The sequence below is a fragment of the Xyrauchen texanus genome, chromosome 1 (genome assembly GCF_025860055.1).
Source record: "Xyrauchen texanus isolate HMW12.3.18 chromosome 1, RBS_HiC_50CHRs, whole genome shotgun sequence".
NCBI classification, from domain to species: Eukaryota; Metazoa; Chordata; class Actinopteri; order Cypriniformes; family Catostomidae; genus Xyrauchen; species Xyrauchen texanus.
The window spans coordinates 23,771,088-23,799,077 of NC_068276.1; the positions used below are offsets into that span (position 1 = coordinate 23,771,088).

General features: G+C 39.7%; 1 protein-coding gene across 2 annotated transcripts; it reads right to left on the minus strand.

Annotated features, from left to right (window-relative positions):
- On the minus strand, positions 1 to 27,929 carry gal3st4 (galactose-3-O-sulfotransferase 4). Of its 2 annotated transcripts, none has more exons than XM_052131784.1 (4): positions 27,621 to 27,929; positions 8,527 to 8,637; positions 4,752 to 5,061; positions 1 to 4,084 (listed from the first exon to the last, which is right to left on the minus strand). In XM_052131784.1, exons 1-4 carry the CDS (start codon positions 27,659 to 27,661, stop codon positions 3,089 to 3,091), a joined length of 1,458 nt encoding a protein of 485 aa, XP_051987744.1. In that variant the 5' UTR covers positions 27,662 to 27,929; the 3' UTR covers positions 1 to 3,088. The 2 variants fall into 2 exon arrangements, with proteins under 2 accessions (XP_051987744.1, XP_051987823.1); XM_052131863.1 differs by lacking the exon at positions 27,621 to 27,929 and adding an exon at positions 9,478 to 9,743.
- Between the last annotated feature and the right edge of the window lie 61 nt (positions 27,930 to 27,990).

The following is a 27,990-nucleotide window of genomic DNA, read 5'->3' on the forward strand; positions in this document are numbered from 1 at the left end:
TTTTCTTTTATTTTACTACATACAAATAAACCAAACCAGGTTTTCCATACTGCCAAATATTTACACAAGTTTCCCCATATATTCAAGTAATAAAGAAACAGTAAATATGGTAAACTGATTACAAAGTTTTGAAAAATCTCAGAGAAAACTGAACTGAAACACTATATTGTACATTACTTTTGGTAAACAAAATGGCCTCAAAAGTGCAGATTAGACATCAATCTTTTTTTGTTGAGTTGTTTTGTCCTGTTCGCTCGTACTGATTTATAGACTGTGTTAATACTGTTGTAAGAGCATTGAAGTATCCTTTTCATTTGGAAAGCACACCTTGTAATTAAATATCAGATGAGATTATATATGGTTTTTTTTATGTAAACTATATCATATCTGTAAAGATACACAAATTAGGTAATCTGTGTTTGCCCCCTTGTGTGCCAGCTGGATTACTTTACTAGCCAATGTCTAAAATAAACACTGCAATTAAAAAAAAAAAAATGTTTTTGTTATAACAAAATTCCAAGCACAGAAACATCAGTACCTCTTTGGTTTATCTTTAAATTGCAGTACCACAAGTAATACAACTAAAGAGTCATGAAGACACTGAACCTGAATTGTATGACATGCAGGAAATACAGCACAATATTGCCTGTCTTAAACTGATTCTGATTATAGTGTGTTCTGTAAAATGAAGTGAACAAAAGTAAAAGCTTCTGTATGATACACCTCAAGTGGAACAGGAAAGCAATGCTTAATTTAAATTCCAGGAAATGTTCATTGTTCACCGATGATAGCTAGCACTGTAGCACTTATTTTTAATAGAAACAGTAAAATTGCTAAAATCAGTTTTCAAGGAACAAATGGTATTATCATAATGGATTATTATAATGTCTTGCCTTTAATTTTCCAAAAGCAAATTAAGGACCACTTTAAAATCAGTGTTTGTTTTTAAAAATATAATAATCTAAATTTTGCTTCTTTATTTACTGAACACTGTAATTAAAATGACTGTGTTAACTTTAGCATTTTGCTTTTACATAGTATCTTTTCTTGTAGCCCCATTGTGTTACATAGTATTATTAGAATTTAAATGTTAAGAAAACACTACATCAAGTTGAAATTTGGTTTTAAAATCATATCTGGTCAAACAACTCCACCAGCAATTTCTATCAATATTGCATGCGAGTTCCAAACACAAAAGCTAGAGTGAATGCATGAAAGTCAATGATTAAGATGAAGGTTACTAAAATTTCCAGGTTACTCAACTTGCAATAATATAATCATGGGATATTACTATGCATGTCAAAATATTAAGTTGTCTGTCATCTACACAAATGAATGATTGCTTTACATCACCATGCATATAAATCTGAACTACACAATAAAGGATGTGCATGAATAAACGCACAACAATTAGCATACCTACATTTTTTTTTAATTATTATTATTTTTATTATTATTATTTTATACCTACATAATGTTTAAATTAGACCAAAGCATATAAATTAAGCAATGTAAGATGTCGTCTTGCTCTGTGCACAGAAATTTGCACACAAAAAGCTGGCTGTTCATACAAGGGGCTATTTGCACAGTGCATTCCAGTCACATTTCTGTACAACTTTTTCTCAGCTCTCACAATAAGAAAAACACTTTAGTTTGAGAGTATAAATGCCGTAGGTATACAGACAAATTTATATGAAAGCATAATAAATACAGCAATGTACTACTAACTGTAAGGCAAAATAATCATTACATTTTTTTGGAATTTTAGGTTGAGTTTCCTGGTAGACACATTAAAGTGTCTACACCATGCCAATGAACATTCGCCAACTATTCAAATTTTGTTTTAATTCAAGTTCGGGAAGAGCTTGTTCATTTAAGCCTTCCCCCTCATCGACGATAATTCTTCTGGCATCCCTCCACCTCTCCATCTCCACCTTTATATTTTATAATGGATATACCAATTATTTATTTATTAACAAAATTGTCTTTCAATTTCTTGCTTTAGTCTGACTCTTTATCAGATATCGGGGGCATGGGGTCTAAAAAGCTCAAACCCAGTCCTGTGCTCGAGTCCCCCCCCCCCAGGGACAGCACTCCAAATATGTTAACCTTAATGTGCTCCAACACTATATGAATCAGCAAACTTGTGAAATGTTTTTTTTTAAAAACATTTAAACTCTCCAGTGAATATAATATAATAGGAAGTGTATTTCCCAATCAGTGAGGTTGGTAGATTCAAATCTACAATCCATTTTGTCTTTCATGAATGTATTCATTGTTTCACAGTGTTAAAAACTGGAGATGTCTTTCTCACAGACCCATGTGAAAAGTCGTTCTAGCAGACCACCTGACTATGGCAGGCCTGCTCTCGTGACTTCTACCAGTTCCCAGTTTCTGAAACTGAATGTGCAGCATAAAAAGCCAAGTATTCCTCTTCCTAGTGTAATCCACACACTATTAATTCTTGTTAAACAATTACGCATATAAATTAATATTAAATAAATTCACGGCCAATATGAAGAGTACCACTGTTTGAATCCTCCTTGGTGTTGTGTGCAAGACAGTGAAGGATCTGTGATTCTACTTGTGTGACATTTTTCAAGCAGTAAATGAATATACTTTTATGTTATTCCTTTGATCAAACGGATAGTGGTTCCAAAGTGGACACCAATGTGAGTGTTTAAGTACAAAGGGTACTGTGTGCAAGATAGAAGGTGGGGTTTTAACAGAATTTTTGAAACAATGCATAGAACCACTTTGTTGTTTTTCTACCATAAATCAATGTCATGGTTCTTGATGGACAGAGAAGCAGCCAAATGTCACACTTTCTTACTTTCACCCAATATCAACACCACTATCACTTCAGTCACCTAGTTGTACAGATAAACCTTTTCTTCACCATGAAACCTTGTATTGTATAAAATAGAGCAGAGAAGGGCAAAATGTGGAAGAGCCAATGGCAAAGCAGTGCGTTGTAAGTCTTGGATATCCCTTCACCCATAGTAGTGCAGCACAGTGGCCCTGTACAGCCAAATATGGGTCAGAACTCCTCCTGACCTTGAGGCAAAAAGGTGCTACTAGCTCAAAATCAAAGCCTTACTCTTGATTCAACCTGCTTTAATGATTGATTCCTCAGCACTGTCCCATCCCAGTCTTTCTCCACCAACCTCTTCCCCTTTTGGTCTTCAGTCCTAAATACCGAGGGCTCCCTTCTTACTGGGAGTCCTCCAGGAATAGTGTCTGCTCCTGGGGGTTTCTGGGCTCGAGGAAACTGCCAAAGATCCAGCAAGTCTTTGTACTGAATCTCAGGCCTGATCATACGTAGGCAAGCTCCCCATGTTGCATTGTCCAGTCCAGGCTGCAGCTCGTAACCTAAGATCTTCACTAGTCCACTCTGGAAGGGACGGATGGTCTTGTCCCGGATGCGACTGGCCTCTATAGGTCGGCCGCCATCACGTAAGCAGACGCGAGCGAGAACCTCTCGTCTCAACCTGAGCATGGTTACCTCTGCCTCCATTTGACTTTGCCCAAAGCGCTCTACTTCCTGCCAGAATGTGATATTGAATGCTTGGTAGAGGTGCCAATCTAAGGAGTTCCACTCCTGTAATTTCAGTCTTTGCTTATCTGTTAAGGCCAATGGGGCTGGAGGTGCAGGCTTACCCACCCAGCCTGACCTTCCACTGGGCAATTGCTGTCTGGCGTTTAGGCTAAAAGAAACCACAGCATCTAGTGGCCAGCAGAGAGCATGACGGAGCAGCACCATAGACTGGTCAAAATACTCAGACAGAAGGATGAGCTTGAAGTTCCGACGTACTGCTGCCACACCATGCTTGACCAGTGCTGAGCTGTAGTTGGCATTATGATCCAAACCAAAGTCAAACCACAGCAAGTTGCGAGCATAATGGTTGTTTCGGAGTCTGGGATCATAGTACTTACGGGGGTTGTCTGCAAAATCTCCCAGCCCCTTGGCATGCCTAAAAGCAGGGGCAACATTTTTATAGTAGGCGTAGGAGGATTCAGCTAATGCCACAGGATCTCGAAGGATAGAGAAATAGAAGGTGTCAGCTGGCATGACCTTCTCAACCTAAAAAGAAAGGAAGGAAAATTATATATGTGACAAAACTTCAATTGAATATAAATGTAACAAAAGAACAGATTTCTACACTTTTTCTATACTGCTCAAAAGTAGTCCAGAAACATACTTTATGCAAGTATACATACACAAATTTGAGGGTTTGGCCAATGCATTGCCAACGCACAGTCTGGTTGAACATACTTAATGTGCGTTCTTGTGTTACTGTGGCGGTAACAACCATCAGAACTCAAGCAGACGATAGAGGAACCATGAAAAGTCTGTGTTTTTAAAATGATGTATTATTATTCAGGTAAGTTGCTATAAATACTTTGACTTTACCTTACTTGCTCAGCAATATTCTCTTTAAACTGTTGCTCCGCCATGACATTAGTCAGCTTGAATAGAAAACTCACTTTAAAAGCAGACAGTTCACACACATGGCCACTATATCGCCCCTTGTGGCAATGTTGCGACAATGAAAGAAATCAAGCTTGCATAGTTAGTAGCGTCTGTGTTCACATGTGTGTAAAGTACGTTTCAGCTAAACTAACTTCATTGTGTCCAAAAAACTAAGATGTAATAATAAAAGTAGTACAAATCTCTAATTAATGTTATCAAATCTGCATGATTCCAGGTGTACTGTCTAAGAAAACACTAGATATACTGTGAACTATACCTCTGGTTTGTTGAACCGCATGTGGTTTCCCATGATGTCAAATTCCGTTATGTGAGGACCCCTGTACCCCTTCACCCTCAGGGCGATAAAGGGAAGTGGGTAGCCGAATTGGTACCCCACAGGCAGGGCAAATTTTAGGCCCCGCTCCTCTCCAAAGCGATAGAGCAGATTGAGAATGGTGCTGCTGGCTGTCTTGTGAGTCTTTAGGAACATGATGTGGGTCTGGGGCTGACAAGATCCCAGAGAGAGCCCTTGGGAATTCTCAGAAGGAAGAGCAAAGAAGGAATGAGGCCTCTCTGGCTGCATCCAGCTAATGTAGAAAAAGAACGGAGAAACAATAGACAGAGAATGAAGCCCCTCAAGTAACACTGCATACACTAAGGAAACTGATGAGTGAAATGAAGAATCAATAAAAGAAAAACATACAGTAAGACATTGTGAACACATGGGTCAATGAAATATAAATGAAAAAAGACAGAAAAGCCAGTTAGGTCGGAGTTAATAAACTGTACACAAGAGAAATCACTGAGCAAAAATATGATGGGGAAATAGATAATCAACAAAAAACTTAAAAGGGAGTGGATGATAAAAGATTAGCCTAGAGCAATAAATTTTTTGATAATCTGAGAATATGACATGTAAAATAGTGTATTTGTACAAGAGACAGATAATTAAAAAGAATCTCTGTAATACTCAAAGCATCCAAAATAACAACAAAAAAACATATACACATGTAAAGCAGTTCAATGGAAAGGAGGAGGCGTGAACCGGCTTGGCAATGTAAATAATATTTTAATGAGTAACTTAAACAAAAGACAAACACACACACACATGACGGATATGTCCGTAAACGATCTCTCTCTCCCGCACCATCATCTACAGTCTGCCTTTATCCCTCTCGGAGGCTTGATTAGCCTGATAAGGGACTGGGTGTGTAGAATCACGACCCGGCCCCGCCCTTCGCCCTGCCACATTCCTCCCTCATTCGCTCAGGCTGGGGAGCCCCCGGCATGACGAAACCCCCCCCCCCCTTTCCCTGGGGAGGGGCGTGCCTTTCGCCCCGTCTGCTGGCAGGTTATTACCGTCTACCAGGATGAGGGAGGGGACAAGGGGAGGAAAACAGAAATAATATACTTCCTGTAACAGTGTAGTACCCCCCAAAAAAACACTGTAAAATTTAAACGAGAGGGAAAAGGCCAACGCAGAGCGGAAGTGAAAGAGAGAGAGGAGAGAGAGATGAAAAAAAAAAGACCCTGCCGCGTTTCAGTGGCTGGTAGGGGACTCCTCCGCCCCTGGCAGCGGCCCTGACCACTCCAGTCGGTCGGTTAGGAGCCCCTTCTCCCCTCGCGGTCAGCGGCCATTCCTCCACTTCCAGGCGGCCGGGCTCCTAGTCCACCGGCAGATGGCCGCGGCTGCTCCATTGGGGTGGATGGTAGTGGCGAGAACTCTACTACGGCGTATCTCTCCTCCTTCCCGGGTTTTGGCACCATTGTAAAGCAGTTCAATGGAAAGGAGGAGGCGAGGCTTGATTAGCCTGATAAGGGACCGGGTGTGTAGAATCACGACCCGGCCCTGACCTCCGCTCTGCCACAACACAGTACTCTTGACTGGTCAAAGTTAAAATAAAAACCTTTATCATCTACATTATCATCTACAAAGCAAAGCATGAGGAACAGGGTGATAAGTATGATAGCTGTTAACAGACAGGTTTGATCAAAAACTCTTGAAAAAAAAATAAAAAAATCTCTCTCCGTCAGTTTCTTTCTTCTGGTCTAGCTTCTTTACTACTCTAGCTACTACTGGAACTTGGCAGTGCGATACTGCAGACATTGTTGACCTTTGTATGAAAAACTGCTTTTATTTCTCATTTGTAAAATCGTTTTGTTTAAAAGCGACTGGTTGAGATGCTAACACAAACGGCTATGTTTTGATAGCGATACAGTGTTTACACATTTCAGGTAATTCCACTTGCCTTAGTATGTTTACAAGTGTTTTTGCATAGTCAAGCTACAGTCCTCCTCATCTACCTGTCCAAGTATACATTAATTCATTAATTAATTTAAAGGATGTCAGTTGAGGAAGTGTTAAATACACATCATGCATCACCTACAGTAATGTGCAAAAGTTTTAGGTACATAAGATGCATCACAAAAACATTTGTTTTAAGATAGTTATTTATATCTTCAGCTTTAGTGTGTCAATAGGAAATATGCATTTTAGACTCCCAAACATTTATTTTGCAAATATAATAGAATAGAAGAACAGGGAGCCCTGTAACAGATAGCATGGTCCCCACAGAGCCCCCCACTGAATATTGTGTGTCTGAGATTACATAAAGAGACAGAAGCAACTGAGACACCCGAAATAGACAGAAGAACTGTGGTGAATTCTCCAAGAAGGTTGAAACATCCTATCTGCCAACAACCAAGAAAAACTGTATCCAGGTGTATCTAGGAGAATTGGTGCTGTTTTGAAGGCAAAGATGGTCAAACCAAATATTGATTTAGCTTTTTTATGTTTACTGGACTTTGTTTTGACGTTAATTTATAAATTCAAACTATTTATGGCATTATTTTTGAAGACAACCTGTATTCAATGAAAATGTAGTTTCACATAGGTTTTTTGAGAACTGGTTTTCCCACTCAGAAGAGCATTTAAACACCTTTTGCCACAGATGACTTATCCTTTATGTTTCTGTTACATTCTCAAAATGTATTGTATAATCTAGAAACATTCATGCAAAATAGTTCCTTAATATTCTTCCACACGATGCTTTTCAAATAGTGGTGTACATGAACGTAAGCAGAAAATGAGAGGGAATGAGGAAGCTGTGAAAAGGTCACCTGCAATTGTTCCTTTAAGGAGCTGATACTACTCGATCTAACCCTTAAAATTTGTTTTGTTAGTGTAAACTATTGTAGTCAGGTTGATCCAATGATCCATCCATCCATCCATCTTCAACCGCTTATCCGAAGCCGGGTCGTGGGGGCAGCTGCTCCAGCAGGGGGCCCCAAACTTCCCTATCCCGAGCCACATTAACCAGCTCTGACTGGGGGACCCCGAGGCGTTCCCAGGCCAGTGTGGAGATGTAATCTCTCCATCTAATCCTGGGTCTTCCCTGAGGCCTCCTCCCAGCTGGACATGCCTGAAACACCTCCCTAGGGTGGCGGCCAGGGGGCATCCTTACCAGATGCCCAAACCACCTCAACTGACTCCTTCCGACACAAAGGAGCAGCGGCTCTACTCCGAGCTCCTCACGGATGACTGAGCTCCTCACCCTATCTCTAAGGGAGAAGCCCGCCACCCTTCTGAGGAAGCCCATTTCTGCCGCTTGTACTCGCGACCTAGTTCTTTCGGTCATGACCCAACCTTCATGACCATAGGTGAGGGTAGGAACAAAAATTGACCGGTAGATCGACAGCTTTGCCTTCAGGCTCAGCTCTCTTTTCGTGACAACGGTGCGATAGAGCGAGTGCAATACCGCCCCCACTGCCCAGATTCTCCGGCCAACCTCCCGCTCCATTGTCATCTCACTCGTGAGCAAGACCCCGAGGTACTTGAACTCATTCACTTGGGGCAATACCTCCTTCCCTACCTGGAGTACGCACTCCATCGGTTTCCTGCTGATCCAATGATGTTAAATAATATTTTTGACTTGAATCAAACCAGTTAAATTAGATTTTAACACATGAAGCACATTTTAAGGTTATAATTTTTTCCCCCAGTGTACCTGAAGAATGAAGGAATGAATAAAGGAATGGAAACATTTTCTTACCTCTTATTGAAGATGACCCCCAGGAACTGCCCTGCAAAAGCAATGGCAACAAATACCAGGAGTGCTTTCCACAAGGGCCCCAGTCGATAACATCCCAGCCACCGCATTTTCCTATGTTCATGAGAAGAAGGGGACTATTAGACTTGGACGTGAAATAGTACAACGAAGTAGGAGAGTGAGATGTTAGTAAAAGAAAAAAAAAAGAAAGAAGAAATGATAGATATATATATATATATATATATATATATATATATATATATATATATACACACACACACATAAACAATGGAAGATGTAGAAAATAAAGGAGAAATGAACACCATGAGCATGTAAATAAATGAAGTGTGGAATGGGGAATAAATGAGAAGCATTGATTATAAACAAAAGGTCAAAAGATTATGAGATAAACAGAAATAGCAAAAAAAAAAAAAATAGATAGAAGATATGACTCGAAAATAGTATTTGATATGAAAGGAAACACAAAGGCAACTGGCATAGGCTGATGTATTTGTTGTCGAGTCCAATTCTGCATTGTGCATGTAAAAACATCTTTCCTAGTCATATTCGAAGCAGAGCTACATGAAAGCTGTTCTTAATAGATTTTAATAAGAAACTCATCTCCATGTCAACCTGTCATCTACACTGACACACTTGATCTAAGCCAATGTATTCTTCATTGTATAGTGCAATTAGTAAATTGTTAGCACGAATACAGGTTCAGAGTGAAATTATGCAGCCCTCCCTGATGTCTTTCTGTTTTACTAAGGTAAAGATGTAAAAACATGGCCTTTACTTTCAAAAGGGTTCAAATTCTCGCTGATAAGAGTGTTTTTACAGAATTCCCTCGTACAAAGACAGGCAACCGCTGCCGTCATAAATCACAGATTGCGACGAGCGGCCGGTGCCAGTCGCCGCTATTCGCTGCTGCTGCTTTGAATCTGACACACTTACCGAGTTGACCATCTGCAAGCCATGATAAAACCCGGACGGTATCACTATAGATCAGCGCTTCGCAATAGCCACGGTGCATCTCGGACACCTCGACCAATGCCTCTCAAAACCGCCCGACGACGTCTATGTAATGTAACTGTTCCATCAGTGCGTAGTGTGCGCGGCAATAAAAGAAATGCGGGAATGCATTAAATTCCTCTTTGGCTGGACATGCATGCGCTTCAGCTTCTGGAAGACAGCAGTAGGTTTGGACGAAGAAAAGAGACTGCTTTGTTTTTTAAGTGTGTGCATTGTGTGCCAGAAGGGGCGGGTATTTAGGGACCAGTTTGCTGTTATGTGAGTCTTGGTATGACGTCACACCGGCTTCTTGTTTGCAAGCGGTGAATCGAGATTCTCATGGACGGTAAGGCGGGATTCGTTGTAAGTGGAGCAGAAATAATACAACATCCATCATTACCATGAGATTGTTATTAAGATAGCAAACCATTCTGAGAAAGAAATAGACTGCACTTAACATATACATATATGCAAAGCAGGCAGGGTTAAGTGCAGTCCATTTCTCTTATTATTTGACACCTAATGTACAAAATAATTATAATGGAAACCATAGTTTCAAATTGGTAACCCCACTGGTAATACCAAATCTAATAGCCTACCAACATACTAATTTTATTAATAACAATAAAGTCCCGTCATTACGAAAATTCTGTCTATGATTTTTGGCAGAAATCTGTCAAGAAAATGTGCTGTTTTAGTCCAAAATCAAAAGAAACAAAAAATAATTATATTGATCAAATAAAAAAATGTAAGCCTATTTTTAGGGCCCTTAGGATTTTCTACATTGTGACATTATTTTCTGGTAAATTTGATACACAACAACAAATATTTGATCAAAGCTAAAATATTTGTCAAAAACATTGTGGTACCTCTCTGTTCGTTGGACTCCATTTGGTTGACAAGCATATGCGTGCTCTCACTCCGTAAGGTAGACCTATTTAAGGTGTAACATATTTGTCGCTGACCTAGTGTTGTGGATGCAGCATCATTCCAAATCAAGTTTTCAGTTTCAGATGCCATTGTAGAAATTCACTGTTCACAATCAGTCATGATTAATTTTATCCAAGAGTGAAAATGTCCAATAACAAGACGGTTACTGAGATTAAGCCAGTAGTATTCGGCTGGTCACATGATTCTAAAATGGCATTCCCCATGTGGGCGCCCCCATGTAGAATAAAACAGCTTTTATAAGATTACTAATATGACTAGAGTATCACAAGTGGTCATGATTTTAGACATATGTTTCAAAATTACAATTCATTTCTTTAGAGTTAAAACTTTTTTAATGGGGGAAAAAGTACTGAGTCAACCTTTAACAACCTTTTCCAGAAAATGTACTGCAATTTTTTAGTTTAGAGTTCATGTGTCAACACAACACGTTAAAAAATACCAGTAAATTTAGCACTGGCTATTTCTTTGAATGAGAAGTTTAACATTACCTGTAAGGTTCAGTTCTGATGTTATGTGTGAACAGAGTACGGTTTGAGCGCATATAAGTTCATGAGGTCAGGATGTGCTGATGTAAGTGGGAGAGGATTCAGTTTCTCTGGAGTCAAAAAAATGTCTGTGATGTATGATGCACACAAAAATGTATGATGCTCCACGAGTCATGACTCAAACCGTAAAATGGTGAGCAGCCAATGGAAATGGTGGGTTTCATGTGAGTTTGTGACAGGATAAGATTAACTTGACAGCTGGAGTGATCCACAGTCCTTTACTCTGTGATGCCCTGTTTTTGTATGTAACCATTCAAATAGTCAGAAAAGTGTGTGTTACGTGGTATTTTTAGAATCTGTTCAGATTTTAGAAATGGTGTGGTGTAATCCAGCCTAAAAGCGCTTCTCTTCATCCGAGCGGATGAAGAAATGTATCGACTGATAAAATAACTAAATTCATCTCAGAGTTTAATGGCATTTAGGTGCTGATGTGTGAATGGTCACACAATGGAAAAAAGACAGAAACTGTTGCATGTGATTTTATATGGATGGATTTTAGTTGCATCACATTTGCCCAAATTCCACTATGATATAGGGTCAACACATTCTTTGTTGGAGAGGGTGTGGTCCACATAACATGTCATTGTGCTACTCTAACTATGTTAAGATACTTCTCTAGTGCTTTTTAAAAAATTAGGAGCTGAGACCAAGTTCAAAAACTTATGAATCACACTTATGCTTAATTCCAGAAATAAGAGCAAAATGAATTATGACCAGTAGTGGCTCAGAACTAGGTGGGGCAGATCTTGCAATGAAAATTATATGTTATGTATAACCACAGGTTTTTATTTCTTTTTACATTATTCAACTCATTGTTAATATAATGAATAATATAACAATCTATCACCTTTCCACAGGACTAAAAAACAAAATGCATATGTAATACCACTACTAAAAATAATGAAAATACTTGTTTCAATAACAGTAATCTTCAAGTAGTAAATAGGTTCACAGTAGAAATGTTTCAAATCACATACAATTATGCAACTGTCCTCTTACAAAATGTGACGTGGCAGGCAATAAATGAAGATCTAAGTGCAGCTTTATTAAAATAAACAAGAAAACGGATGGGTAGCCAGGAGACCAAGGGGATGACCTCAAGGTGGGGACCGGGTCGGGAGGCCTGGGAGGTGGCTGTAGAACAGGGTCTGGGTCAATAAAGAAAAACACAGGGAACCGAGCATAACAAAACATTCAAGAACTGACAATCTATCTGGGGAAAACAAGGGCTTAAATATACAAGGGAACAAACAAGGGAACGGGGAACACCTGCGGAAACAATCAGGGAATGAGTAATAATCAGGGAGAACCAATCAAGGAATAGAACTATAAAGGGCTACAAAACAAACAGGAACTAAACAAGAATTTCAACATTAAAGTACAAAAACAAAAGACAACAGGGAATATGACAGAGCCCCCGCTTTAAGGAGCGGATTCCAGAAAAAAACACAAAAAAAAATCATCCATGGAGTGAAGGGGAAAACATGAGGCTCAAGGGGCAAACAGGCAGTCCAATAGGGGCACAAGGGGAGCAGAGGAACAAGGCAAGGTCAGGGAGACCATAGCAGATCAGGCGGGTGGCCAGTAGACCAAGGAAACCAGAGCAGATCTGGCGGGCAGCCAGGAGACCAAGGGAACCAGAGCAGACCAGACAGGCAGCCAGGAGACCAAGGGAACCAGAGCAGACCAGACGGGCAGCCAGGAGACCAAGGGGACCAGAACAGATCAGGCAGGAAGCCAGGAGACCAAGGGAACCAGAGCAGACCAGATGGGCAGCCAGGAGACCAAGGGAACCAGAGAAGACCAGACGGGCAGCCAGGAGACCAAGGGGATGACCTCAAGGTGGGGACTGGGTCGGGAGGCCTGGGAGGTGGCTGTAGAATAGGGTCTGGGTCAGGAGGCCTGGGAGGAGGCCACAGGACAGGGTCCGGGACAGGAGACCTGGGAGCAGGCCACAGGACAGGGACCGGGTCAGGAGGCAACAAATCGTCCATGGAGTGAAGGGGAAAACATGAGGCTCAAGGGGCAAACAGGCAGTCCAAGGGGGGCACAAGGGGAGCAGAGGAACAAGGCAAGGTCAGGGAGACCATAGCAGATCAGGCGGGTGGCCAGGAGACCAGAGCAGATCAGGCGGGTGGCCAGGAGACCAAGGAAACCAGAGCAGATCCGGGGGACGGCCAAGAGACCAAGGAGATCAGGCCGACGGTCCGGAGACCAAGGGGACCAGAACAGATCTGGCGGGCAGCCAGGAGACCAAGGGAACCAGAGCAGACCAGACAGGCAGCCAGGAGACCAAGGGAACCAGAGTAGACCAGACGGGCAGCTAGGAGACCAAGGGGACCAGAATAGATCAGGCGGGATGCCAGGAGACCAAAGGAACCAGAGCAGACCAGATGGGCAGCCAGGAGACCAAGGGAACCAGAGCAGACCAGACGGGCAGCCAGAAGACCAAGGGGATGACCTCAAGGTGGGGACCGGGTCAGGAGGATCGGAGCCGTGCAAGGCGGAGCCATGGAGGACTCTGGGGGTGGAGCCGTGGAAGGCTCAGGAGACAGGGCCGTGGAAGGTTCAGGGGGCAGGGCCGTGGAAGGTTCAGGGGGCAGGGCCGTGGAAGGCTCAGGAGACAGGGCCGTGGAAGGTTCAGGGGGCAGGGCCATGGAAGGTTCAGGGGGCAGGGCCGTGGAAGGCTCAGGAGACAGGGCTGTGGAAGACTCAGGGGGCGGAGCCGTGGAAGACTCAGGGGACTCCTTTAAAACAGTGTAATGGGCGTTTCACTCTTGATGTAAGTCATTAACGTGGGAAGTTCTGTGGTGATATGCTTTAGTTATTTTGTTTATCCTAATCACCTACAGTGCCTTGTCAAATGTATGCAAATTGGAGCATTTTAATTAGTTAACGCCTAATTTGCAATGTGGCGATTGTGAAGACATTTACATTTACATTTATGCATTTGGCAGACGCTTTTATCCAAAGCGACTTACAGAGCCCTTCTTAAAGGAACAATCCCCCCGGAGCAACCTGGAATTAAGTGCCTTGCTCAAGGATAGTGGTTTAGACCACTACACCACCACCACTCCACCACCACTGATGACGTAGTGTCTCCATTAAGTACAGTACATTATCCTGTATGGCCATGATATATTGCCTAAGCTAAACTTTAGCTTACTTATTACATTAGCTAGTAGCTCATGAGTCATGCATGTTAGCAAGACACATGTTAACTATATTTGGCTTTTGGCTAATTAGCTGTAAAGTCGAGGCACTGGTAGCTTATTCTTTTGTTCATCCCCACTCACCTCCGCACAAGCCAAGAAAAACACAACTGGGATAGGAGCTGGGAGGGGCTGCTATCTGCCTGTGTGTGTCTAATGTGCCAATGTGTACTTCACTGCTGCGCGAAGATGCGGAGGGAGAGAGGGCATTGGAACTCAACAAAGTCTCATCTCCCGACCTGATATTTTGATTTATATATATATTCATTTATAATAAAAAAAAATCATAATAAATAAAGCACCCCAAAAAATGGGCACTTTCTCTCGAGGAAGAAAAAGGGCAGGTGCTCAAGCCTCCTTTGATGTCTATGTGTGCACGTGCCTGACCTATCATATTTTAGAGATTGGGTTACATGGCTATAATCTAATTCAAAACAAATGACTAAAGGGAGCCTCTTGCTCCTAAAACTACATGTTTAGAAGCCAAATTACATTTTATTGTTGCCAAATTACAGAATCGCTCAACACAGTCTGATGATTGTTCAGAGGTGCAGAAGATGCGTCAAACTCTGTTTTATGCCTCACCATTGTTAGAAGATCAGCTAGCATGTGGAATGGTTGCAGATAACTTTGCAGTACAATGTCGTATTAGTGTATAAATAAGAGTCGAATTTGCGCCCAAGTCCATTGAGTGTTGGTGTGCACAGACCTCAGCAGCCAGGGACTGGGGCGAAAGGATAAAAAAAGGGCACTTATTTTTTTTTTCAAGAGTAGCACTTATATATAATTAACTAATTCTTAGTTTGTTTTTTTTGAGTATTTAAGCATTTTATGGGTGTTATAAACATTCTTTTTATTATTTCCTTTATGACAAATAATAGTCTATTGTGTTATAATCCTTACAAAACGCACCATTTTTTTTTTTTCATACATGGTCTGTGATAATCCCATGTTTTGACATGTGTCATAGTAAAACCATGGTATATTTTGAAGTAACTTGGAGTACCATGACAGTAAAATAAAATATGAATATTTTTCTTGTCTCATCACTCTTTTCACTTTTCTCATTTTTGCTCCCTCACTTTATCATTTCATGTCAGCAGCTTCCACTCTGACCCCATTACCATGGTTTTGAATGGTTATCATGGTAGCCTACATATCCAAAACAAATTTGTAATGGTAGTTTTCTGAAAGTGATTAGTCTGCTAGTTTAAACAAACACCAAACTGGCTTTGCCTGAATCAGCTCCTTCAGTTAATTCCAGTAGTCTATGTAAGATTATATCGCTACCACTGAAAACAATGCAACCACTCCCATTATAATAAATAAAGTGGAAGGGCTGGTGTCTGTGTCTGCGTCGTTTTGTGAGTACACAGCCAAAATGCTAAATAAACAAAATGCAACGCAAGCAATGTCATTTCTGGATTCAAAAGTATTTATTAAATTATTGTAGCATCAAAGATTTGTTCTAAGTATATGAACATGTTGAAGTTTAGTTACATATTATTTGTGTTGCCTGCATTGCATGCAGAAAATCAATGAGGAAATTACTGGATGCTTGCTCTTGAGTCACTTTAATAATAATACATAACTATTTGTGGCACTGTTTTGGCATACTTTTGATGTTCCGTGCTTTAAAAGAAATCATCAAATTAATCTATAACTTCTCGCCTGAATAACACAAAATGGGTGTCATTTAAAGACTTAACAATGCATATAGGCAATTTAACCAACTCTTAGCAGGTTCTTTATAATTTGCTGACAAATTAGAAGTGTTCAGTTTCTATACGTAATGAAATAAGATTATTTACTGAACATCATATGATTTAACCTACAATTGGGTCTAATTATGCTAGATAATAACCAATATTATCTTTTGTAATATGACTGAATGTATTGGGATGTGAGTGGTTGGTGGAGATGTTGCTACAGGGCCAACAATGGATGTTGATCCACAAACCTCTCCTATTCGGCTAAATAACGTTATGTAATGTAACTATGACTATATCTTATAAATTTGTTCTGCTTTGTATAATGAGGACTGATGTTTTTATTATTTGAACACTGGCACTGATCAGATAGTCAACATTTGACTAGTTAGCATGCATCAATGAAAATGTCATAATGACAGGATGCACAGTGACATCTGGATTACTTCCAATTATAGGGTAGTTTAAAAAGGGTTTTAGAATGAAAAACATACCATCCATTATATATCTAAAGTTTATAATGGATAAAAGTCTTAATACATTTCAAATTATTTAAAAAATGGAAATCATTATATTTGCCCATATTTAAGAATGTGCTTCAGGGGTTCAGGGTGACAAATAGCTCTAGATAGAATCAGTACTTTAATGCTTTAAGTATCTTCTGTAGGTATTTCTTCGCAGCTCCAGGCATCTCTAAAAGCTTCTAAAGGTTCTTGGTCTCAAACTGTTATCTTTAAGGACCTGGTTACACCTGGTATTCTCTCTCAGGTGATTAGATAATAAGTGAGAGGAGACTGATTGAGTGTGCGTCTGGTATTATTGGCATCTCCTGTGATCACATTTGATCGTTTTCATCAAGGGAAGTTTTCCTTAATTTGTAACTACATTCACGTCACCTACTGTGTCACAGCATGTTGATAAATCACAACCAAGATGGCACACTCTTGCACACAAATATACTGCATTTTAACCTCACCACACATGTAACATTTCTAGTGAAGGAATGCTCATGTTATTTTAGTTGAGCACCTTTAGTAACTGAACTTCTGATGTGTATGCTGCACATGATCTGTTTCACTGCATGTTTACACACTACAACTGCTTCCTCCAAAAGTGGTTAGAGTAGTAAAATCACAAAACACACTTCTAAAATTATTGAAAAGGCAAATAAAATTAACATTATACATTTCTATAATGTAAATAGACTCTCTATAGACTTACATTTATGTCATGTGCGCACACTGATTTTAGAGTAGAATCCTATTCCAGAGGGTTCTATCAAGAAACTCTCAAGGTTTATGGGTGCAATGGAGAAAAGCATATTTTAAGTGTGTGTGGCATGGAACAGGTAAGTGATGGGGACACACAACAGTTGTCTTTGCCTAAGGGGTAAACCTGTCCCTGAACTACAACTTGATGCAAAGTGACACATCATCCCAACACAATGTTTACATTTACAAGAGAATTCTGAGCTTGCTTACACTGTGTGTAAAAGGAAAGAGGACTTGCCCAGTGATGGGTTGTAATGTTCAAAGATGTTCATGGCTACTAAGGGCCATACCAAGAATACCCAGAGTCACATATTTCACTGTGAATTGCAATAAGACAGACATCAGGTTTAGATTTAGAATTTAGAATTAATTTTACCTCTCTCCATATTCTTCATATTGGATGGACAACCACAGCACATTAAAAACTGTAAGCAAACATATAAAACTTAAAACTTCTGTTTAAAATATTTTGCTTACAGAAGGCCTTTATTCAAAGCATGTGTATATTTACTATTGATGATTACTGTATACATATAGAATCCACTTTGGGGGGGGGGGTCACTGTCCTTTTCTGCATATCGCTGCCCCCTTCGGCATATAGTGGCGCCATTCGGTGGCCAGTTCTGAATAACGCGTGGCTAGGGCTGGATGATATGCACCAAAAGTCATATCTGACCATGGCGATATATGATATATATCTCTATATTGTTTATGTGGGTTAAATGCTCAGTTGTAAGCCAACTACATATGAGGTATCACAAACACCTTTATTTATAAGAAATATATCAAAATTAAGTGCAAATACAGGGTTCCTCTTCCTGTTTGAGAATACACAGGAAAATAAAAAATTACATAAATATATAAAACAAAAAGTCACATCTCTGACAATACTCCATACATGTTTTCCTTTCCTGTTAAACAAACTATATCTCTGTGCAAATAACAATGAATATGTAAACATAAAATATAAACTGGACTACTTGCTCTGAGAAAGTAGTTTCGTTTTAATTCCCTGTGGCAGGTTACAATGTTACCACTGCAACTGAAAACCCTCTCAGAAGGTGTGCTTGTGACTGGGACACAAAGATACTTCTTTGTCAGGTTGCTCAGTGCTGGAAAGAAAATGTCATATTCCTTCCACCACTTGAGAGGATCTGTATCACTCTCTACATTGACTGACTCTTTAAGTATCTTGAAAGTTCATTTTCAATAGCCTGCCTCTGTGTCAGGTTGGTGCTGGTGGTGGCTGTGATCTTCTTAAAGCTTGTGATGCTGCTTCCTCTTGGTCTGCAGGCATGGACACAGTGGGCACAGGCTGAAAGCATCTCTGATCAGCCAGAAGAGACTCCGCCTCCAAGACAGCTTTGTGCTTCAACATGTCGATCTTGTCACTTGTTACTTTGTTTTGAACCTTGGATCCACAAGTGAGGCCATGTCCAATAAGTCACTAGTGGCTGGGTCAGCATACTTTGTGTTGAGGTAATCCGCAATGGTGGTCTTGATGGATTTAGTCAGCTAACTATCTCCCTCATCATGTGCCAGGAGACTTGTATTAAAAAGATGAAGCACAGGTCTGACATATGAGAGAGTAACATAGTCCTCACCAGACAGAGCATCTGTGAAGTCGTGAAGGGGTTTGAGAGCCTTCTGGACCGCCTCTTAAGACCTCTAAATCATGCCAGGTAAGGACTAGATGCCTGGATTCAGAGGACAAATCTTTGGCAAGGGTGCCCTGCTGTTCCAGAACCCTCTCAATCATTTGCTGCCTTGTTCCCCATCTCGTAGCGGACTCCGTTATGCGCTGGTGAGTGGGCAGACCCAGCTAAATCTGAGCTTCAGCCAATTCTCTCCTTTTCTTCCAGCTATAGGAAAAGCTGCTCACTATTTTCTTGCACAGGGAAATAGCCTGAGAGATGACGTCATCATCCATGCCATGTCCTGTGATAAAAATGTAGAAAAATCTTTTGAATGTTTTTATAAAAAAAAAATCTAACTTTATTACATTTTTATTTATTTAACAGATAACAAAAACTTTAATGTGTTCTAACATCACTTAAACCAGCCCTTCTCTTCATATTATATATATATATATATATATATATTTGTATTTAAAACTGTTATGCAGTCAACTCCTTCAGCATACTCACCAATTGCAAGTTGAAGCCGATGACCAAAGCACTGCATCCTCAGCCACTTTGGTCCCATTGTCTGTTGTTATTGCAACCAGTCCCCTTTCATCAATTTCCAGCTTGTAAGGGCATCCTGCAGGGATTCAGCCATTTGCTCTCCGGTGTGGTCTTGGGGAAAGTAGCTTGTCAGCTCATATATGGCTTGCATGTTCTGATCAGCCATATATCTGTTGTCAGTGCGTAGTGTCACTTTTGCGAGCCGGTCGGATAGTTTTTGTCTGACTTCACAGTATATTTTTGGAAGTGCTTCTCTTGTAAAGTAGTGACGGCTTGGCAAATCGTATCTGTGAACCATTGTTTTCAGCAGCTTTTTAAAGCCAGCTTGTTCAACTGTTGCAACAGGGACCATATCTTTAGCAATGTGGTAGGCTACCACCTCCGTTATATCTCGCCACTTGGCACTCTTCTTTTCATAGGGCACACCCTGAGTAAATTAGTCTTGTAAAGAGGTTTGTTATGGGGGCAGAAGGCTTTCCAGTTTGGCTTGCAACAGCACAACCTCCACAAAGTTTAATACATTCTTCATACTGTAGTTTATGTCGCTGTTGTAAATGGTGAAAGAGGTTTGTAGTGCTTCCAGCACATGTTGCGACATGTTTATTGCATTCTCTGTATGTTACCTTGCTCTGTTGCTCATCTGACCTTTTAAACCCGAACCATCTCCAAATGAGCCCTTTTTTTTCTTCTTACAAACCAGCTCATTGTTGCTATCTTGCTTTGTGGCTGTGTCATCCTCCATGTTGCGCCAGAAAACGGGAGCGAGTGAGTGGGGGTGGTGGGTTACGTGCGGGGTGTGAGAGTGGAGTTGAAAAAGTTTAAAAAAAGAAAAACTAGCGAGTTGAAAAAGCGTAAATAATTTTTAATGCAACATCCATCTATCTATCTATATCTCGATGTCAACGATATTGTCTCGTCCTCTATCACTTTTGAAAATATATTGATACATCACCCAGTTCTACGTGTGGCTCATTACAGCTTAGTCCCAGTTCTCCCGATGGCCAGTCCACCCCTGATCGGCCCCAAAGTGCGTCAGCCCACTGGGAAAATGCCGGTATGCCAGATTACCAATCCAGCCCTGGGCCCATCCAAAAAGGACAAAGGGAGCATAAAATGAATCCATATGCTCCAGTGGTTAAATTCATGTTTTCAGAAGTGATATGATAGGTGTGGTGAGAAACAGAAATAAATTCAAGCCTTTTCTTTTTAAAATCAATCTTCACCTTTGACCAGCCCCAACAAGTAGGTGGCTGACTGTGAAAGTGAAAATTACTTAAATATTGATATTTTTCTCACACACCTATTATATCACTTCAGAAGATATGAATTTAACTGCTGGAGTCTTATGGATTTCTTTTATACTGCCTTTTGGGCCTTCAAAGATCTGGTCAACATTTACTTGCATTGTGAGCAGTGGTGCCTGCCGCTGTATGGCCGTATGCACTGTGCTACCATGAGCGCTCTGACTGACCTGAGAAAAATGTACTCTTAGAATATTTAATAAATCATGAAATGTGTCCCGTATTTCTGTTGGCTGTTTAAAAGAACTAGCAATGCCCAATTTGCCAATGAATAATTAGTTTGAGTCTATTATTTCCAGTGAATTGGCCAAACAGGCTTGCAATATCGTCTGAATAGACTCGTGATTCAGTACAATTCGTTCGGACCGCTCTCTCTCACTGAATCATTTGAAGCAGTTTCTCACACAGTAAAACAGTATCGGGATATTTACACATACAGAGAACAAACAGCGCTGGATACTGTGGAAATGTACCAACAATCAACTGAAACGGTCTTTTTGAGAGGTAACTTTGAGAAACTTAAGCTAGTGCTGTCATGTGATCAAGGGGCTGTTCAAACTGAATGTGCTTTTGCGTCCGCTCGCAATGTTTTTCAATAGTTTTCCATATAAACAATCGCTAGACAGATTGTGTCATGTTTCACTGTGGTTTTAGCATCTCTCAAGGGAGCACTGCATTTTTAGACGAAGTGTCAAGTTAAAAAGAATTTCTTCAACTGATAAAAACACATCTCAAGACACCAGCGTTCTGCTCTATTCGTTTTGTGCGTTTTGCTTTTATAGCATGAAAACGCGTCTGTCTGAACGATTACTGGAAGAAATGCTTTAGCCAATAGTTACATGAATGCTACTCAAAATCAAGAAAATAAAACAAATACTTATCTCAAAGTCTCCAGAATGTAATGCTTTGGTGTTATTTTTTGCAACACACACACACACACACACACACACACACACACACAAAAACTCACGGGGTTGCCCCCGGATCCCCCTAGAATATATAAGGTTTATTAGGCAGATTTCTGTGCTTACCCTCAAATTAAATCCTGCAGGTACGCCTGATTGTGAGGACCAATAGAGCTGAAATATCCTTTTTTTTTTTTTAAATCACCATTTATGTTATGAAGAAGTCATTCACAAAATGTAAATGTAAATGATGAGAGAATTTTAGGTTTTGGGTGAACTCTCTCTTGATATGTGGCATGCAGTGCAGATCACAAACACTGTGCTATTATAGTGTTACAAGTTTCAGAAGTTTTGCATTTTTAAGAGCAAGCCTATCATCAAGGAGAGAAATGGATAATTTTGTATGCTTGTGCTTGTAGGAAGGTGTTAATTAGTTGCCAGTTAACAGATGCTTCTTTTTCTAAAGCAGCTTACAGTACACTAATTGCAGGAACTACACACTCTTGTGGTAAGTTGCTAAAGGACACCTAGTGAAAAGTTTTTTTTTTGCTTGCACCACTAAAACGTCACTGCCACTTAGTTCAGAGGATTCCATCACAGGCTCAGCCTCTTCAGATATTTTGTTCTACGATATGTTATATTATATGTACTTACAGTGTTATAAATATATTTGTTCCATTATACTATTATCCATTTTAGATCCCCTAACCCTATACCTAACAACTTATAGAACACGTAAGTGGCAGATAAATACACAGTTACAAAAAAATATATAAAATAAGACACACAGGACAATAAAAGCATTCCAAATGTTCTGAAACATATATGATAGATTAGTGAGAGCAACAGAGTAAAACTTCACCTTCAAAGAAGTAAGTCACATCTCGTTCAAAAAGATAGATTAGACAGAGTGTGCATTCCATTCAGAAGTGATCATCCCCATGCCCTTTACATTCAAATGTGAGAGATTTGGAGGGCTGAATGGTGTGGGACTCAAAAATATTGGTCATTTGTAACTCACTTTCAGAAAAGTCACAACCTGTAAATGTTTTTTATTTATTATTTCTGTTTGAAACGACCTCTACAGTTTGGCTACCATGATTGTTTTCCCTTCAAATTGCCCTGCAAAGGCATCATTAACGCCATTTGGAACATATGGTAGCACCAAACTAGAATGGTGCAAGACACATGAAAGCTATTGGCATTTGACATCACTAAAATCAATGCTGTCGTAACACTTCTTAAGGCGGCAATTTTTCAAAGTTAAAATGAGTCCGGGATTTGAATGTACTCCGTATTCCTAATTCCAACTCATTTGGTTATATTTTAGTAATAATTTCCATTTTTCTTTCTTATAAAAGAAATGCTTCTGTTAGCATAATTTCTTATAGACCATCAAATGTTTATTGAAGAGACTAATTCAGACGTGTTATTTATAGTGAGGGCCTACGCGAGAAAGCCGATGAAATTGTATCGTAGTTTCCAAGCTAATCATTATTTCCTCAGTGGAAAGATTTAAGCTGAGTTCACACTGCCAGCGACATGCAGCGACAAAACGACCTCGTCTCATTCATTTTCAATGAGAGCTGGCGACTTCCGGTAACACGAGCGACGGCGACTGGATGTGGGCGTGTCCAATGACAAAGTTGAGAAATGATTACATTTATGCAAATTAAGAGCGACTTTCTGGAGCGACAGCCAATATGAGAGAAGGTGGTAGAGCTCATGTGATCCTAATATTTTAATGATAATATTAATTGTAAAGAAACAGAGCTGTTTAGACTCTCCATAAAAACCACTAGCGACCTAACCACCAGCCACTGGCGACATGTAGCGACAAAGTAGCTGGCAGTGTGAACGCAGCTTAAGAAGGATATAGCTGCAGGCAGAGCTCCGAAAAGGAGTGGGAGCTCCAAACCGCCAGCAAAAGTATAGAGAGCCCCAAACCTAACCCGTTCCCTAACTCTAACCATGTGTGGAGGTGTCGCCACCTTTGAGTTGGCCCAGACTTCTTTTGGAGTAACCATGCCCCCTTCTGGAGTAACTCCAGCCTCTTTTGGAGAGTCCACCCCCATTTGGAGATCTCTGGCCTGCAGCTGTACCTACTTCAAAAGATCGGGAATATTGGATCACTCCTACTGTTATCAATGAAGCAGTCTGCGTGACCTGCAGACAAGGGAAGGATTTATCTTTCTAATTATAAAAATACTTATCTCTTCTACAATACCTTCTATATTACTTCAGAATTAGCAGTTCGATACTGCAGATATTGTTGTCTGATTTTCCTCATTTGTTAGTCGTTTTGGATAAAAGCATCTGCTAAATGACTAAATGTAATAGTAAATGACTTTCATTCATTATAATGTGAGCAATCTACAGTCAATTTTAGAGCGCAACCTCTCCAACTTACTTGTCAACAGAAAGGTGGCAGGTACTCTAAAATGTGGTCGATTGTGACTGACGTCACTTCCAATTACAAACACGCCCCACAGTATAAACTCCCACCCCCAATACTGATTGACAATCTCAACAGTACGTTTTTAAACTGTTACTTGCTTATGCGTCCACAAATACTTTGCATTTTATTTTGAAAATAGTCCTGAAAATCCTTCCATACAGATGTACTCCCAGGCCAATAGCGTTCTAATTCTTTTGTTATTGTTTACATCCTTGAAATGGTCTATAGCACATAAATAAAATTAATTTCTGTTCTGATCATTTTTAATGGTGCTTTTCTAATTTTTCTGTCACTCTGAGTTCTGAAAATTCCCTTTGTGTCACACAACAAATAAAAGAATGATAATGATAAAGCAATAAATCAATATTTACAGAATTTTCACTAATTTTATTTCCAAATTTTGCCTTAAAAGTAGGCAAAATGGTATCCTGCACTTGAATACAGTGGTGACGTTTAACACAAGGGTGATGTTTTAATGGTGCGGACAAAAAGTCACTAATACAAGTGCTGTTAAAAAAAAAATTTGAAAAAAAAGTCCTTGGTTCACACTCTTTTTGCTATCATGACATTTTTAAACAAACCGTGGTTTTGACTGGCATTTCACACAGTGAAGTCTTGTGGTTTGCTGAAGCCTGCACTGACTGTTCACCACTTCCCCTATGCTACCCCATGGCACACTTTTTAGTAGGAAAGACTGCAGCTTAGAACACAATACATATGATGACTAGCTGTAACCAGCATAATGTTAAGGTTTATTATGGTAATGGCTGAAAAAAAATCTGCAAATGCAAATGTTTGCTTCAGTATATTGCCTCTAATATAAAGAACGCAATAGACATTTTAGAGCTCTTAAATATTCTTGTAATATTTCATTCACCAAGGAGATTCTGAAAAGTTTAAAACCAACTCTGAGGCTTGACTGAATTACAAGTCATAGTAAAATGTCAAGACATGCAAGTTCTGTGTTGTTATGTGTGCACATATTCTATAGGCTGACCTACTGAACTATGTTTACTTGAGGAAGTCCTCTAGAAGCATGCCTATTTATAGACCTAAACCCTCTAATCGTTTAACTGTTGCAGACATCTAGCCCATCACCAGATTCCTCTGCCCTCCCAACAAGGGATGAATGGACAATCTGTTCAAGCAGTCTTGTAAACTTATGACAGTAGAAATTAATTATGATGGAAAAAGATTTTCCTCAAAAAGTGTCCATGTGTATTACTAAATTAGCTTTTAAATTGATATTCCATGTTCACTACAATTTAAGCTCAATCTACATCATTTGTGGCATAATGTTGATTACCACAAAACGTTATTTCGACTCCGGGTTATCAGTGTGAGGTATTTACATTTATGCATTTGGCAGATGCTTTTATCCAAAGCGACTTACAGTGCACTTATTACAGGGACAATCCCCCCAGAGCAACCTGGAGTTAAGGGCCTTGCTCAAGGGCCCAACAGTGGCATCTTGGTGGTGCTGGGGATTGAACCCCTGACATTCTGGTCAGTAACCCAGAGCCTCAACCACTGAGCCACCACTGCCCCTATAATGGATATAAGGTATAATGGAGATGAAAGGGGACAATTTTTGGAAGGTGAAATGTGAAGCTTATAATTTTATAAAAGTAGTTAAATAAATATTCTGTTAAAACTCATATAGTTTTTGAGCTGTTAAGTTGTTTCTATTGCTGTTTTTGCAGCAATTTTGGGGTTTACAGTGTAGCATCGTCATAGCAACTAAATTATTAAATTGTTTATAACTTTACACAGAAAAAGTTAGTAAGTGATTTAATCACACAAAAATTATTTTAACAAACATACTGCTTTAAAAGTATAGCCACAAGACGTAAACAATGAGTATTTAAACGTTCAGGAATTTGCCCCATTCAGTTTCATTGTAAGTGTCTCACTGTAACCCACAAGTTGAAATTATTTGTGATTATTAACATCATGCCACAAATGCTGTTGATTGAGCTTAACTTGTATTGAACCCGGAACCCTAAATTCCTTCCAAAAACCTGTATATAGATAATTGCAACTAAAGTTTTTGAGACCATGTCGGTATTTAAATAAAAAAATAAAAAATGTTGTAATACAAAAGTTTTCCCTTTCTCAAATCCCAACACCAATATAAATGTTTAGTAAAGGAAGAAAGTCACATCTCTAACTCTTTCACGCCTAATGATGCAGAAACTTCATAAACCAGCCAGGCAAGATGGACTGCAGGCCTAACATCTCTGCCCCAGTTTCTGCAATCACAATATTAATATTACACCAAGGCGAGACATGTCACTGTTGGTGCGCATGTCTATTTTTTATCATGGCACTTATGCAAGAAAGCTCAGAGACAGGCTCAGCAAGCACAAGGGGGTTAAATTAACAATTCAAATCTCAGGACAAGCAAATAACAGTTACACTGTTAGTAAGACAAAACAATAGTAATAGTTATGAGGCATACAGACAGTGCTAACACTTTTTATGGCAGCTAAGCACACAACTAACAAAATGCAATTTTCTTTGGAACGTGCATGACTTTTATTTCCATATGGATCAGAATGTGGTTAAGTAATTGTTTTACCATCTGGCTCACCTTATGTAACAAAAAAGATTTATGAAATAATGCACCATTTCACAAAATTGTATAATTGTCTATAAGTGTTGAGGTTTCTCAATGAAATTTCATGGAAGACACTACCTCATATTACAGGGATAGTTCACTCAAAAATGAAAGTTCTCTCATCATTTACTCACCCTCATGCCATCCCAGATGTGAATTAACTTTTTTTGTTCTGATGAACACAAATAAAGATTTTTAGAAGATTATCTTAGCTCTCAGGTCCATTCAATGCAATTTAATTGTGGAGGGTATATGATTAGATAATTTCATTTTTGGGTGAACTATTTCTTTAAGTGCTCTTTGCTCTTTACTTTCTGTCAAGTTTATTAAGTTAACTGTGAGAGAGACATCAGGATACAGTACAGTAGTTATATCTGAAAGTTGAGAGCTGCATGTTAAAGAATTGTGTGGAAAATCTGAAACCTAAAACAAACCTTTTCTATTTGTTTACAACATTCTCATGAGGCCGAAGCACTGCTCCAGCAAACGTGTCAGCTGCTAAACAAGCTTACCCTCACTAATCGACCCAATAATCTTTTTAATTACTTGGGATGACTAAAGCAACTGAAAGGAACATTGGATTGGATTTCATTATACCATACGATGACCCGATACGTACAAGACAAAAGTAAAAGCAGAGTCTATAGAATAAAGTAACATGATCTAATCGTGGAGCATGTGCTGTAAATACCCACTTTGGTTTTCTTAGAAGATAAACAGTAGTGATTGCAACACGCGTTACACCGCAAGTATGTGTTCGAACATCGATATTTTCCTCCATAAAAATTAAAACCTTAACATTTTAAATTTAATAAATGTAAAATTGGATGGACGGCTGTTACATGCGCAAGTTCCGAGGAAAAAGACCTTAAGATCATTCTTAATCGATGTATTTATTTATTTATTTTCATATGATTGGTCCACTCACCCAGAATGTGTCAGACGCCTCAGTACAAATAATAGATTCATCCTTTTTTTCTCTGAATGCAATGAGACGTTAGCTCGAAAAGCACTCCAGCATTCCCAGTAAATCAAGCCTGCGAGGGTCTCCCGTTATCCGCCAACGTGAACTGCCGCCGAATGCAACCAAGTTTTGTGTTCATAGCCACACTAAGGTAGCTGACAATCCTTTAAACTGTATAGTAACCGTGCTCATACTCATTTAAGAAAGTTGACTTCCTCGCATATGCATGCAAAGACAATCCATCCGTCCCAACCCCCATCCATTACTGTACGCCCGTCTGTCAGCTCTATGAGTGTGCCCGCGCGGCGCGCTCTCTTCAGTCTTCAAGGGAGTG